Below are 16,612 nucleotides of genomic sequence, written 5' to 3' on the forward strand. Positions count from 1 at the left end.
GAAGCAGTGTGTATGAGCGTGTGTGTGTGTGTGTGTGTGTGTAATTATTAAGTCCAATTAAGAATACTTTCACAATTTTGGGGAAGAAATTTGGAATTATTCTTGAAAGTATATAGAATAATAATTATCTGTTTATCATTTCAAAATAAAAATTGTAATAAGATTTTTTTTAAAAAAAAACTTTGGAAATATGCTGTGGGACAATGATCTTGTACTTCGTAAAGATTTGTAAGTTGTATTGCTTTAATAAAATGCTGTCTGGCTAGTAGACAGGCAGAAAGTATAGGTAGGGCAATAAGAACAGGAGAATTCTGGGAATTTATATATGTGTATACTGTGGAAAGTTTTTACACTCATAGTAGGAAGCTTCTACTATGGTTAGGTTTCCACGTCTTTTACAAAGGTCTTTAGTATAGGTTATTGCGATTGTCTGAATGAAAATGGACCCCACAGACTCTTAGGGAATAGCACTGTTGGAGGTATGGCCTTAGTGGAATAGGTGTGGCCATGTTGGAGGAAGTATGTCACTGAGGGGCTTTCAAATTTCAGAAACTCAAGCCTGGCCTAGTGGCTCACTCCTGCTGCCTGTGGATCCAGAGGTTAACTCTCAGAAACCCACCTAGCACCATGTCTGCCTACATGACACCATGCTTCCCACCATTATGACAATGGACTAAATGAACTGTAAGCAAGCCCAGTTAATGTTTGCCTTTGAAGAGTTGCCTTGGTCATGATGTCTCTGCACAGGAATAAAACCTTAAAGATGACAGTTATAGCCCTGCCTCAAGTCTACTCTCTTAACTCCTGCCTTGCTTAGCTGATCTTGCCCCATTTCTCACTTTTCTACTTCATACCACCTCATCCACCTCTTCCTTGGCTAAGGTTAGGTTAGTCTGTTCTTTCCAGATGATTTTTAAGTTTTTTTTTTCTTGAGGAAATTTCAAATTGATCTCCATAATGACTAGACTAAGTCACACTTTGCCTAGGAAGGTACAAGGCTTTCCTTTTATGTCCACCCAGGCTACAATTCACTTTCTTTTCTTTTTTATTGAAATTTTATTTTCATTTTACATACCAACCCCAGTTCCCCTCCCTCCCCTTCTCCTTCCCCTCACCTCCTGCCATTCTATCCCCCTATCCACTCCTTGAAGGGGGCACGGCCTCCCATGGGGCATCAACAAAGTCTGGCATACCAAGTTGAGGCAAGACCAGGCCTCTCCCCTTGCATCAAAACTGGGCAAGATATCCCAGCATAGGGAAAGGGCTCCAAAAAGCCAATTCAATAAGTCCTGGTCCCAGTTATAGGGGCTCCACAAACAGATCAAGCCACACAACTGTCATCCACATTCAGAGGGGCAAGTTTGGTCCCATTCAGGCTCCCCAACTGTCAGTCCAGAGTCCCTGAGCTCCCACTAGCTCAGTTCAGCTGTCTCTGTGGTTTTCCCCATCATGATCTTAACCCCTCCTTGTTTATATGATCCCTACCCCCTCTCTTCAGCTGAACTCCATGAGCTCAGCTCAGTGCTTGGGTGTGTATCACTGCATCTGCTCGATCAGTTACTGGATGTAGGTTCTATGACAGTTAGGGTAGTCACTAATCTGATTACAGGGTCAGGCTAGTTCAGGCACTCTCTCCACTATTGCTAGAAGTTTTAGCTGTGGTCATCTTTGTGGATTCCTGAGCATCAGGTTTCTCCCTATACCCATAATGACTCCCTCTATCAAGATATCTCTTCCATTGTCCTGCCTCTCCGTTCCTTCCCCAATTTGGCCGTCTCAAGCCCTCATGTTCTAATTACCATCCTCTTCCTACTACCCCTTCCCAGTTTACCCAAGAGATCTTAACTATTGGACATATACCCAAAAGATCATACCACAAGGACACTTGCGAAACTACGTTCATAGCAGCATTATTTGTAATAGCCAAAACCTGGAAACAACGTAGTTGCCCCTCAACCAAAGAATGGGTAAAGAAAATGTGGTACATTTATATAATGGAGTGTTACTCCAAGGTAAAAAAAACAATGACATCATGAAATTTGTAGGCAAATAAATGAAACTAGAAAAGAATCATCCTGAGTGAGGTAGCCCAGACCCAGAAAGACAAATGATATGTACACACTCATAAATGAATATTAGACATAAAGCAAAGGAGAGCCAGGCTACAATCCACAACCCTAGAGAAGCTAGGTAAAAAGGAGGACCCCAAGAGGGACACAAATAGAGGGTCCCAGGAAGGAGAATTTGTTTTCTTAATGATTGTTTTTCTGAATGGGAGAAACAGTCTCTCAATGAAGTTTCACTTCTATTTCCTCATGTATAAAGATGTTAGCCATTTATACGAATATTGCACATCTGTACTTCACATTTTAAGAGTGGTCTATTCACTAGTCCATTTATAATCACATTCACAGCCTCTTTTTATTGATTTTAATTTCATGGAATCCATTGTCAGTTCTTGGCATCATTTCCTTAACTACTAGGGTACAAGGGCAAAATCTATGATTCCAGGATGAAAAGCTAGCAATGGGTAGATCCCTGAAGCTAACTGGCAATACACTGCAACCAGGCAGTGAACTTGAAGTCAGTTAACAGACCTTATCTCAAAAAAATGACTGAGAAAGACATTTTGCCATTGACTTCTGACCTACACCTAAACAAACACACGTGTATGAGCACCAGTACACATCTGTGTACAAACACACACACACAAAAAATAAGCAGTTTGGTTTTATTCAGTTACAAAATGAGGTTATTTTATTTTTCATCTTCAAAAATTGAATGAAACTGGATATCATTATAATAAGCAAAAAAGTCAGAATCAGAAGGACAAATATTACATGTTTCTTCTCATATGCAGGAAGAAACTATATTTAAACTTACATGTGTGTTATGTATGTATAAATATACATATGAATATAATATGTATACACAAGTAGAAAGAGGGCTAAGAGAGGGGAGAATGATATATAGAGGATAATAGAGTATTTGTGACAACATGAGGCAGAGTAAGAGACCATTCTAGGGGAGGGAGAGTCCAGTAAGGGAAGAAGGAATTGGGGAAGGGAAAGAGAAGAGTATTGGGGGTGAGAATAATCAATACAATGCTTTATTTTCATGGAAACGCCATAAAAAAAGAAACTTACTACTTTGCATGATGTCTAAAATTTAAAGAAAAAACACAAGATGCAAATGAGAGATTACATTGCTCACTACAGGTATTATACATTACAGCAATTGATACACTTGGCATCAAATAGAAGTTTTGGGCTTCACATTTTCCATGCGGGCTGTTAGGGAAATTCAATGTGATTACTCTGAAATACATGAAACATGGATCATACTGAGAAATGCCACCAAAGCAATGAGCTGACTCTGCTAGTGAAAATCATCAGTGTGGCAGATCTTAAATAATAATAATAAAAAGTTTACATTTGAAAAAGTTATAGTTAGGAGAAACTATAATTTGTTCCATAATCATCATAATTATTTGAGACATAGAAAGTCTGTTGGAAATGCAAATAACTCAATTTGGAATTTAGAGCATACAAAATATGATTATCTTTCTTTTGACAGCTTGAGTTTACAAACCTAGATTAATACAATGTCATAGTTTTTCCATTTCCTCATTAAAGAAAGAATTGAATTTTATAATTCAAATACAATGCAGAGATCAACAAGTGCTTACAGTTTTGAGACTCTCTGCTCTGTGAGTGAAAGTTTTTATGTCATGTTAAAAGGAGGCAGAGCCAGGCAGATCTCTGTGAGTTCGAGGCCAGCCTGGTCTACAAGAGCTAGTTCCAGGACAGGAACCAAAAGCTACGGAGAAACCCTGTCTCAAAAAATCAAAAAAAAAAAAAAAAAAAACAAAAAACAACAACAACAAAAAAAAAAAAAACAAAAAAAACCTTCCTTTATTATCCTTAGAGATAAAAATACTAAATACCACTAATTTCCAGGCTGCCCCATAATTTACATTGCATTAAACTGTTCAGAAACAAGGTTTTCAATTAGAAAAATATTAGCAGTATAGAAGGAAACTTTGATGATAAGATCCTCATAATTTGATAGCCGCCCTGAGCTTGGCTGAGCGCCCTCTGGGGTTATCTTGGACATCTTCATCTTCTGGGGTAAGCACCTTCTTGTGAATCAGATCCCACATCAGAGGAGCTCTTCCAGAGCTGCTCCCCTCACTCTCATGATTTGAATCCAGCTGTGCAGTTTGCCTTACCTTCTGTCTGATGCTGAGGTTAAATCTTTCTGTCATACTTATCCCAAGCAAAAATCGTTTGACAATGCGATCTTCTAAAGAATGGAAGGAGAGCGCAACAAGACGACCACCAGTTTTCAGAAATTTCTGTGCTGTTTTCAGTCCTGTATAGAGTTCATTGAGCTCATTGTTCACAAAGATACGAAGAGCTTGGAACGTCTTGGTAGCAATGTGGGTAGATCTTTGTAGCAAGTCCTTTCTTGCATAGACAGCTGAGGTAGGAAAGGCACCTAGAGAGATTTTGTAAGAATAAGGAAAAAAGACAGGCAACATTAACATTTGCTATGTAAATGTCATATAGTGTGCGCTTTTAAAAAACTAAATTTTCTGAGAAAGTGATATTTCAGTAATAATTTCCTCTTATTTTAATTTTCTTTATGGTTTAAAACCATACAGCATAACTAACTTTTATAGCTCAACAACTGTAATCAAAGAGGAAGAAACAGAAAATATTTTGAAGATATTATTACAAAGTTTCACAACTTTGCAAAAACCATTAGCTTATAGTAATAAAAAGTGTAATGTGCTGAAAATAAAATAAAGAAAACCATATCTAGGTGCATCATAACTGAACTGCTACAAGCTAAAGACAGTAAGAAAAATCATAAAAGCAGCAAAGAAAATAACAGCTCCTCAATAAGTCAGTGCACAGAGGAGAAGAGACTGGGGAATGCTCAGCCATGAAAAGGACCTATGGACCACAATCCACCCTTCACGGCACAGGTTTCTTCCTGGAAGAAGGGGCAGAAATTTAAGAGCTGGTGGTGGCAGTGGTAGTAGTAGTAGATGACTTCCCAACACAACAGGAAGAGCACTGACAGTGATTATGAAAGCATGCAGAGGACACATGCAAGTTTAGGTCAAACAAACTCCCAGCAAAGAGGTGGCCAGGAGAGCACCAAGTCCCACCCCTTGTTGAGAAGCCATTGGCCTGTGATAGCTGTTGGAAGAGGAAGAGTTGAATTTTTTTTTTTTTTTTTAAATCTGATCCCTAGTAGGTTGACCACAGGCCATGGCAGGTCCCACTCCAAAGACTTCTTGGGCAAAATAAACTGAACTTTTTTGGGGAAAGGAGAAGAGTGCTCAGTGTACGAGAGAAAAGTATGGGAAGGCAGAGGCTCCTAAGCAGAGGTAGCCACCCTCTTGTGTCTTTCCCAATGAATTTCTTCTGTGCTGTTTGTTATGCAATGTAACTTTGTGGTGTTCCTTGGCTCCCGACTGCCAGGATACCTTTCCCCCCAGAATGCAACACTTGTATTGGGGAAAATAAATACTGTTTAAAATATATACAACATGAATGATAAAAGGAAGAGTATGGTAAATTGTGAGTTTATGAAAATTAAAAAGTTTTGCTTTGAAATGTAATAAAAATCCACAGAAAAGAAAAAAAATCAAATCACAAATCTAATGATATTTGAACCTAAAAAAGAAGCAAAGTGCAGAATAACAGAAGGTACTGTCTCCATAACACTCTGCAACATGCACATAAGACAGACTTGCTCTGCACAGCTTAAGGATTGGGATGAGCAAAAATGATGTTTCATACAAGCTTGCACTGGCAAAGGTAATATAATTATACCTTAGAAATGCCAATGAGTTTACACAAGAATTTTACCTTTAAGAGCAGGTTATTAGTAAATATTCCGAAGAAATTATATTTTCATTCTAGATTTCTTATGAATGAACTCTACAAGAATGAATGAAATCCTAGTATTTTAATACCTTACATATGCTTCTTGAAAAAAAGTAAATCACACAAGGATATGTATGCTTATCTCACATTTTATAATGTTTACACAGTATCAGGACAGTCAGTGTTGTATAGTAATTTTCTCTGTGAACTTCATTATACAAGAGGGAAGTAACATACAAAAGTATGAAGAACCTGGGTATCTAAAAGGACAATCACGACAAGCTCACTCTGTTCCCTGGAGACCTACATGCTAGAAAAGGTTAGAGTCTAGAAATTTATCGTCCAACCTGATGGGACTCTCAGAAACAAGATGTCACTGCTAGAAGAGAAAAGCTAGGTCATTTTCTTTTCATCTGTTAACTGATGCCTCACGTTTTTACAAAAAATAGTTTGGATCACTGAGAAATGAGTTTCACAGAATTTTAAGGACCTAAACAAAATTTAGTGAGTCATTATTTGAGGCTCAGATTTAGAGGAAGCTTGAACAAGACTGGATTCTTAGCTACTTCAGACTTTACAGAACTCAACACCACATTCAAAAGAGAAATACCATGTAAAATTCAGTTTCAAAACAAATATTACAGGGTGCTTTAAAATGATTTAAATTTACCATTATATTTACAATTTTATAGAAATTAAGAGCAAGTTATTCGTGGCAATCACTTAACTTGATACTTTATAACAGAATTTTTATTTCAAAGATATTCATTTCAGGATATAATTTTAAACATAGTACTGAATTATTCATAAAAGGCTTTATCTTATCTAAGTTCACAAAATAGAGAAAAGTGGAGAGCACAATGCATGTTTGCAGACTACTGTCAATGAATATGTTTTTGAAATAAAAAAGGCTTTTTTATAAGAAAATAATAAAAATAATCAACTGATATCTAGAGTAATCCTAGAAATAGAAAAAATGGCACTTTCCTATGGCCTCATAATAGAGAGTTTATAATTCTGACAGCAAGTTAGTTGTACACTATGAGGATCTTGGCCAATTTTATTTTTTAAACAAATTTGTTTTTATTTCAAAGTAGTAACATAAAGTAAAATTATGTTAATGTACTATATAGTACAATTTCAAGTTTATATAATCTATATTCACATTAGACATATCCATACCATATAGAAACCTGGAGACCACAACTTAAGATCCCTGTAATGAGACATGCTTTTCTTCAGGAGGGTCCCATTTGACCTTTGCAATGCTATGCAGTGACAGAAAATGAACACGAAATCTTTCAATTATATCTAGGTCAAAGAATAACAAGCTATTATTAAACTATTACGCTTTCATTCTGGAGCTTTGTTACTATTGTTTATGGAATTCTCATGTGGACTATATTTAACAGATTTCCTAGAGAGGATTTTTAAATATGGTCCAGTGACTTTCCTGTCCTATCTTCAGAGAACAAGAAATGCCGGGCTTTGTGAAGCATTTCAGTGTTGCTAAGAATATCTGTCACACATCCTCCTCTGTGTTGGATAAAGTAATTTCCAAGGCTTCTTTTCATTAATATCAGTGCTTTATCTTTATAGCTTACAAGAAGGAAGAAAGATAATTCAGATTTTGTAAAATAAAACTAAAAAAGGAATAAAAGGGGGAATGGGAAAATGGCTTAGTCAATATAATCCTTGCTGTGCAAGTACGAGACCTGGGTTCAGCCCCCGAGTGTCCAGTAAAAGCATGGCATAGCAACATGTCTGTTGCCCCAGTAATTTTGGGGCTAGAGACAGTTGAACACTAGGGCTTCACTGGCCAGACAGCTAAGTCAAATTGATGTGCTTCAGCTTCACTGAAGAAGCCCTATTTCAAAAAGCAGGAAGAGCAACTGAGGGCGACACTTAACATAGATCTCTAAATTTTACTTATAAGCGCGTGTGCACGCACACATGCACAACACACACAAAGAATATAAGGTATCCATAAGAGAGTTCAAAAGCAATAAGAACAAAGCACCAAATAGCAAGAATACAAATAAAAAAATACAAATGAAAAGGTCTACCAAACATGAAGGATTCATCAAGGCTTTTTTTTTTTTCCCCCAGTTATTAAGCTGAGAGACAAGTAAGCATCCTGTCATCGTAAGAATCCCTAAATGGATTTCCTTGTTGCAGTCACTGGTCAAGAGTGCTAGGATGGAGTCTTCATGACTATCAGAGATTAGATAGAAACATCTATTTACAAGTCATTGGGAGAAAAAGATTCAAAACCACACGAGATTCACTAACTTCTCAGATGTTGGGTTCTGGATTAGGCCATTAAGGAAGAGAATATTAATGAAAGTGAGACATGGTCCCAGCCTTTAAGGAGCTCAGTTTTGTGACCTGTCACCTCATCCTAATCTCCCCCAGGCTTTTCTTTAAAATCAGAAATAGAATTTGTCTGTTCTTCCATTTCCTGAGTTTAATCATGGAGTCTAGTATACATAATTCATTCAATTATGGAATAAAGTAGCCAAGACAGAAAGTTATCATTTTTGTGTTTTATTAACAGATTTGGCTGACATAGGACAATGTATATTAGTTTTATGTGGGAAAAAGTGTGCTTAACCCAGGTAGAACTCATCACAATTACCCCATATTTACCAAACTCACAGATTTGTCTCTGATTTTCTTGACAGCAGGAGCTGTTTCCTGTTTCCTCCTAAAGCCCCAGCATACCTTCGACAAAAATGAGATAACTAGCTCTGCTCTAGACCTAACGAGTCAGTTTCAGCGGTTCATTACATAGAGTCAGTACCTTAAAAGAGCCTGATATTTCTTTGAGGTCAAGAGACAAAGCCATTTTTTAAATTTACTTCTTTTTCAAACTATATATTTGTCATAATATTCCTCTCTCCAAACTACTCCCAGATCTTCTCCATGCAATCCCTACATTCTCAACTTCATATTCTGTCTCTCAAAACCAACCACTTAAGAAAATGCTCAACATCCTAAGCCATCAGAGAAATGCAAATCAAAACAACTCTGAGATTCCACCTTACACCTGTCAGAATGGCCAAGATCAAAAACACTGATGACAGCTTATTTTGGAGAGGATATGGGGTAAGAGGACCACTCTCCTTCACTGCTGGTGGGAGTGCAAACTGCTATAGCACTTTTGGATATGGCAATTTTCAGAAAATTAGGAAACAACCCACTTCAAGATCCAGCAATACAACTTTTGGGTATATACCCAAAGGATGCTCAATCATTTTACAAGCACATGTGCTCAACTATGTTCATAGTAGCATTATTCGTCATAGCCAGAACCCGGAAACATCCTAAATACCTCTCAATCGAAAAGTGGATAAGGAAAATGTGGTACATTTACACAATGAAGTACTACATAGTAGGAAAAAAAAATGACATCTTGAAATTTGTAGGAAAATGAATGGAGCTAGAAAACATCATACTGTGTGAGGTAACCCAGACCAATAAAGACTAATATAATATGTACTCACTCAGAAGTGGGTTTTAGACATAAGGCAAAGAAAACCAGTCTACAATTCACAATCCCAGAGAACCAAGTCAACGATGAGAATCCTAACAAAGACATACATGGATCTAATCTACATGGGTTTTAGAAAAAGACAAGATCTCCTGAGTAAATTGTGAGCATGGGGATCATGATAGAGGGCAGAAGGGAAGGGGAGGGGAGAAAAGCATATAGCTCAATTTAAAAAATAAAAATATAATAATAGTAAAAAAAACCCCAAGGTACAGGTCCAGACCATTGTATCAAATGTGATTGTGGGTACTAAATTATGATGTTAGTGGGGCAATTGAGGCCTCAAATTTGCTAGCAATTTCAATGTCTCAACACACATGACTGCATGGATCTAATTATATTGGATAATTATTGGTCTTGTCTTAATCCATCAAGCATTTGCACACAAAACGGAGCACCTGCAGGTAATTTTTACTTCAAGAAATGCAAACTTGCAGTAAAAAACAAGGACTTCTTGAATTTTGCATACAAATGGATGAAAATAGAAAACACTATCCTGAGTGAGGTAAGCCAGACCCAAAAAGAGGAACATGGGATGTACTCACTCATATTTGGTTTCTAGCCATAAATAAAGGACATTGAGCTTATAATTCATGTTCCTAGAGAAGCTAAATAAGGTGAATCCAAAGACAAACACATAGGCATCCTCAGGAATATTAACCTTCATCAGGCGATGAAAGGAGACAGAGACAGAGACCCACATTGGAGCACCGGACAGAAATCTCAAGGTCCAAATCAGGAGCAGAAGGAGGGAGAGCACGAGCAAGGAACTCAGGACCGCGAGGGGTGCACCCACACACTGAGACAATGGGGATATTCTATTGGGAACTCACCAAGTCCAGATGGCCTGGGTCTGAAAAAGCATGGGATAAAACCGGACTTGCTGAACATAGCAAACAATGAGGACTACTGAGAAGTCAAGAACAATGGCAATGGGTTTTTGATCCTACTGCACGTACTGGCTTTGGGGGAGCCTAGGCAGTTTGGATGCTCACCTTACTAGACGTGGATGGAGGTGGGTGGTCCTTGGACTTCCCACGGGTTAGGGAACCCTAATTGCTCTTTGGGTTGATGAGGGAGGGGGATGTGATTGGGGGAGGGGGAGGGAAATGGGAGGCGGGGGCAGGGAGGAGGCAGAAATCTTTAATAAATAAATAAATAAATAAAATTTAAAAAAGAAAAAAATAAAATTCTAAAGTAATGAAATCTTTACTTCAAAAAAAAAAAGAATGGCAAACTTGTAAACCCTTACTATATGGATGATACATTGTTAACATGCAAATTGAACATAATGTTTATATATACTTTTGAAAAATAAAATTAGAAATTTACATTAAAAATCCTTTAAGATCTTGAGCAATTTAAACTGCATAAACATAGCCACTGTTTAAAATGCAAAAGCCAACAAAAATGTTGTTGCATATGAAATAAATTGCCAATATAGTTACTTTAAAAATTCTTCCCAAGAGTCAACCAAAAAGCATGCTTCCTTGTGTCTTGATGTGTAAATATATACCTATGCATATACATAATTATATATAAGAGAATGAACTGCAAACTAATGTATCACATGGTTTACTTACCTTATTTTGAAAAGTAACTTCAGCTGTATAGATGCTCTATAATACATTTTGTTCTTTCACTTATCAAGTATTTATATTGCTAATCACATCCCAGATAACTCAGAATACAATTGTAGATAAGATAAAGGTGGCTTTATCAGGTCAAGTTCATATTGCCACCATAACAGGAACATGTAAAATATTTTCAATTTTTTTATTTCAATCGGCCTGTAATAAATATGTAAACTGCACAATTTAGATTTCTGTACAACACTAAAAGCCTACAGAGTATATTGGAACTCAGAATCTGAACAAAGTGCTTACCCTGTATGATAACTTTAAATGTCCACAGAATTGGAATTATTTAGGTCAAAGAGTATTTTTGCCCATTTAAATTTGGATCAATACTTCTAAATTTACCCTCTAAGTAGATTGCACTAATTTACTTCCATCAATAGTATATTATAGAGTCAATATTCCCACATCCTTGCCAGTATGAGGAATAATAACTGTTTAGTCCTGACTAGTCTAATAGTAGGCTAATGATAGTGGACTGTTGTTTTAATTTGCATTCATTGGCAATTAGTAGGCTTGGGCATCTTTTCAAATCTAATAGCCATTTGATTCCGGCTGTAAATTGCTTGAATAAATCTTATGCTCATGTTCTTAATGTGATGTTGCTTTTTGCCTTCATTGATTTGAGAGACTTGTTTATTAAATAATAATATTAACCCTTGTTCTATATCATATATAAATCAAATTAGTAGATTATGACCTAAATTTTATAGATTTTTCTGCTATACAGAAATTAAGGTTTTTGTGGTGTGTGGACTGAATGCCAACCCAGAAAATTCTGTATGTGATGAATTATGTGTGTGTGATGGATCTAGTCTACATGGGAAGTAGAAAAAGATAAGATCTCCTGAGTAAATTGTGAGCATGGGGAACATGGGAGTAGAAGGGGAGAGAAGGGGAGAGGAGTGGAGAAAAAATATATAGCGCAAATAAAAACAATTAAAAACAGATTTGCCAAACATTCTACACTAACAAGTGAGGAGTAGGTCAGTATTCAAAATGTTTCTAATGCATAAATTAATGGTACACCCTCAAATTTACAGAGTATTGCTTATATATTTAAACTATGAGGATTTAAAATTTATTGTTTTTGATTTGATGATGACTATTTATAACTGAAGCTATGAATAAGCACCTGAGCCTCATTAACATAAACCATCCAGATTATGTTTCAACCATCTTGCCAGGAGATTATTTTCCATAATTAAAATTCTAAACTTCTCTTGCATTGTAAATTATACAACTTGTATTCTATCATTTTAAGAGTACAACATTTTTATTTTGTTTTTTATTACATTTTTTCTGTTTCTGCTTTTTTATTTCTGTAGCTTTCATACGATATCTTTCTACACAGGTATCTTATTTCTTAAGTATAGTTTCACAACAATAAAATATATTGTGAGTCATTTTAATCCACTCTTTGTTTCCGCAGTCTTGCTCTGCTGGACCATTTATTTAGTATTTAGTGCATCTAAAGTTACCAGTAGATTTCTAGACTAAAACAATTATAGTTCACATTATCACAAAAATATCCTGCAAGAACCCAACAAATGCATATGCTTAACAATACACCATTCATTCATTTAGCCAATATTTAAAATCTTTAATAGGCTAAATACTGAGGATTAAAACACTTAAACATATGTCATCATTGACCTGAAGGAATTGAAACCCTTTAATAAGAATGAAAAGCGATGTTATAATGACTGTCAAAGACACAGTAGCAAAAAGAAAAGGAAGATTTCTGGTTGTCTATATTATATTTTCTAAACTGATGTTTCCAGGAAAGTGGCATAGTAAAACGTAACATCCTCAAATCCCAAACAACAGAATGCGTCTGTCATGGATATATAAAAAAATGCAAGACGCCACACTACTTTGCTAAGCCACAATGACCATGGTAAAGTCCTAAATATAACTATTTAAAGATCTTCCTCAATGTTTCTCAAGATTTTGTGTGGTGTACATGTGTGTTCACACATATATGAGTATGAGTTTGTGCATGCACATTAATTAATATGGGCATTAAATGGAAAATCTGATATTGTCTTCCTCAATGACTTTTCACTCTCTATGTTAAAGCAGAGTATCTTGCTGAATACAGAACTCTTCAATTTAGGCTAGTCTTTTTTTTTTTTCTTTTTTAAAAAATTATTTTTATTAAGTCTTTGAGAATGTCATACATACACATGTACACTCTGCATTTTGACCAAATTTATCACCATTTCTCCCTGACTCCTCTCACACCCATCCCTCCCGACTTCTTGTCCTGTTTGAGTTCCCTCTTTTCATACCCCACTGAGTGTAGTTTGTGTGATCACATACTCACAGGCTAGTCTTGCTAGCCATATTGGCCCAAATTCTGTCTCTGCCTCCAGGTTGCACACACCTGGCTTTTATGTGGATGCTGGGGATCCAAACTCCATTCCTTGGTTTTCATGGAAAACAATCCACTGAGCCATCTCTCCAGCTGCTTTTATTTTCAAAAACTAATTACTCTGTATAATTTATTTTACAGGTAATACACTTGAGAAATGCTGAACGCAGACTTTCTGTTAATCATGTTTATCTGCTTTAATTATGTCAATAAACCCTTACCCAAATTATGAGAGGTAAGAAGCAGATATCCTTATATTTGATTAAAGCTAAACAACAATACCAAATGAAACAAAAAAAAAATAAAGAAAAATCAAGGGGTCAAATGTTGCCTCCAAAATTTGCAGGCATTGCATGTGGATGAAACCCATGACCTTAAAACACCAATGATCTCCCTTTTTGGTAATAAATAGCACAACTAAACACTCTAAAAGAAAATTAACATTTTTGAGCAATTTATCAGACACTTGGGGAAGTCCAGATCAGTGCTATTTGTTGTTTTTGTTGTGAAACTTCACCATAGCATTGTGCATATAATTCAGTGTCCTTAGGATCATCTTTGGCTTAAATGCACTCAAAATAAGGCAGCAATTTTAAGATGGTATGCTCAGCAAATCTCCTCATCTCCTCTTACCTGATTAGGAGGAAAGGAAGCTAGAATGATGGCATCAGGTTCAGAGTGGCTTACACAGGCTCTGATTCCACGTCGGGTGTTTTATGAAACAATCTCATTTTCTGGGAAAGACCAAGTATAGAATCTTTACTCTAAACCTGAATAGCTTGTTACTGAGAGATGTTTTAATGGATGTCAAATCTCTTCGCATCAAGTTGCAAGAGTTTGGCTTTCTCTCTTCATGTCCCTGGGGAAGATGTACATTGTCAACCCTAGAGACTGTGCATCTGGTGAAAGCAGCAACCTCCCTGGTCTCATAACCTGGGAATGGAAATGAATATCCTTGGCTTTTGTCCTTTTCATTCTACTGAAAATAACTTATTGTTAGCTCAGGTTATTAGACTGGACATTTGTCTCTCCCTTTCATCCGCTTCCTTGACAGTGGGTTATAAAAGCAACAGTTGTGACTGGTGCCATTATCTCGACTTTTGGGTAGGTGCAGATTACACATATTTGATAAAGAATCAAAATGCACCCAAGTCACCTGTTAGGAAGGAGTTGTGTTACAGTTGTTTCTATGTTTTAAAAGGATTGCTAAATATGCTCCAGCTAAGCAAACATTGGGAGGAGTAAGCTTATATACAAAGTAGAATAAAGTATTTTTTTTCTGGAAAAATCTTGAGGAGTTAAGCCCTGCTGATTTTATTTTCTTTAAAGTTTCTTCAGAAATCATGACATAAAATAAAATATTTTTCAAACATTTGTTGTTACACATTTATCATAAACACATGATTTAACAGTAAGAAGGGGGCATACTTGGCTTTCTTCTCTAGCCCCTTTCCTTTGATAAGATGCCTTTTCTTTCTTGAAGTTTCCATCTACATACCCTTAACACTCACCAATATGCCCTAATTTTAACCACCTACTTCAACTCAGTACTTTGCAGTATACATTTCACTCATACTTGGTTGTAAAAAGCCGGGGAACTAACTCTTATTCCCCAATCCCAGATACACAGACTGGTGAACAATAAGCACAAGGAGGAAAACCGACTGGATAAAAGGTATCTTACCAGTCTGACTCAAAGATAGTGATATACAGGAAATGGTACTTTATAGGTAAAACTTCTCTGACTCATCTCTTTCTAAGGCTGTTCGTGTAGTGCAAGGTTATGTAGTGAAGTTCCCCATCTCCATCAAATTCTCAAATAGTCTCTTAAGAGTTCATGTGTGTAGAATTTTGTGGAGATGCCCCCCACCCATCTCCATCACAGTCACAAGTGGTCCCAGAACCTACTTTTAGTTCTCAATTTATCATTTTCAACCATACCATCCAAAAAGACTCCCAAAAGACTTCAGCATTCCCTTACCACTTAATACTGTCACTGAACGGATTGCAAACGTCTTTCACATGTCAATGAAGAAGCTGGAAACTGTTTGTGAATTGCTAGTTTTTTTCTGATTTACGAAGTTATGCTTAGTAACAACAGTCTATATTACACATAAATAATGGAATTCAATTTGTACATAAAAGCAGTCTAAGTTCAGTAATAAAAACAAACCCATCTTTTCACCAGATAAATGATTTCAAGTCCTATAGAAAAATTAACATTTTCAGTTTTAGGATACCCTAGTACTAGTCCCACTTTTTAAAATTTAATACATTCACATGCTCTAATGTATTGAGATTTTTAAGCTCATGGATTAAATTAGCAACGTGCTGGGGCTGTCAACACGATGCATTGCAATCCTCCCGAGTCGTAGGGTCTAAAAATTAATTGAGCTCTTGCACCTGTTTGCTGGCATTCATCTGTTGAGTTTCCATCACATTTAATAAGTCTCTGTGACGCAACTCGTGTCCTTTCGCCTGGGATCCTTTAATATAGTGTTCAATTTTCACCAGTCTGAAATTCAAGTAATATTACGAATTTCAAACTGTTAATTAAAATCTGTGAAACAGAATGATCCTGGGTAAAATTGGCTTTAGTCAGAGAGGTTCTTTTTAAACTTCTCCAAAATCTCATCTAATCTCCAATTTCTACCAGGTTAATTCTGATGACAACATGATCTCACTATGGGCAGCTGAGGTCTGCAAATAGGAACATCACACAGGTCGTGTGGGTTGTTGTAATTATTTATAAAAATAATTTTAGATAGTAGCTAGTATGTGATTAATAAACATTAGTATTACTTTTCATTATTATTATCACCATTAAATTAGTGCTTGGTCTGGGTTAGCTGGTATTAGAACATCTCTTCTTACTTAGTACTACTGATAGAGACTAGCGATTATTCAATATGTGTGCACATGTCAATGTAAGAGTATGCCATGTGTGCAGGTGCCTACGGAGGGCAGAAGAATGTACTGGATCACCTGGAACTAGAGTTATAGGCAACTGTGTTCTTCCCCATGTGGTTTCTGGGATCTGAACTTGGATCTTCTGCAACAGCACTGAGCTGTCTTTCAAGTCTCATGCTCTATTTTCTTTCCAAGAAGCAAGATTTAAGGTCATGTCCTGCACCAGATTTTA

At 36.4% G+C, this 16,612-nt stretch overlaps 1 protein-coding gene across 3 annotated transcripts in view; it reads right to left on the reverse strand.

Annotated features, from left to right (window-relative positions):
• Positions 1-3,087: 3,087 nt before the first annotated feature.
• The window catches only part of Mettl15 (methyltransferase like 15), a 178,168-nt gene continuing 164,643 nt past the window's right edge, over positions 3,088-16,612 (reverse strand). For all 3 annotated transcript variants that reach the window (XM_041678941.1, XM_041678939.1, XM_041678940.1), the window contains exon 7: positions 3,088-4,500. In XM_041678941.1, coding sequence (XP_041534875.1) covers positions 4,058-4,500 — 443 coding nt within the window. In that variant the 3' untranslated portion in view covers positions 3,088-4,057. The remainder of the gene's footprint in view (positions 4,501-16,612) is intronic.

This window comes from Microtus oregoni, unplaced genomic scaffold, assembly GCF_018167655.1.
Source record: "Microtus oregoni isolate MIOR12 unplaced genomic scaffold, Mior012 000031F_ref0000149, whole genome shotgun sequence".
NCBI classification, from domain to species: domain Eukaryota; kingdom Metazoa; phylum Chordata; class Mammalia; order Rodentia; family Cricetidae; genus Microtus; species Microtus oregoni.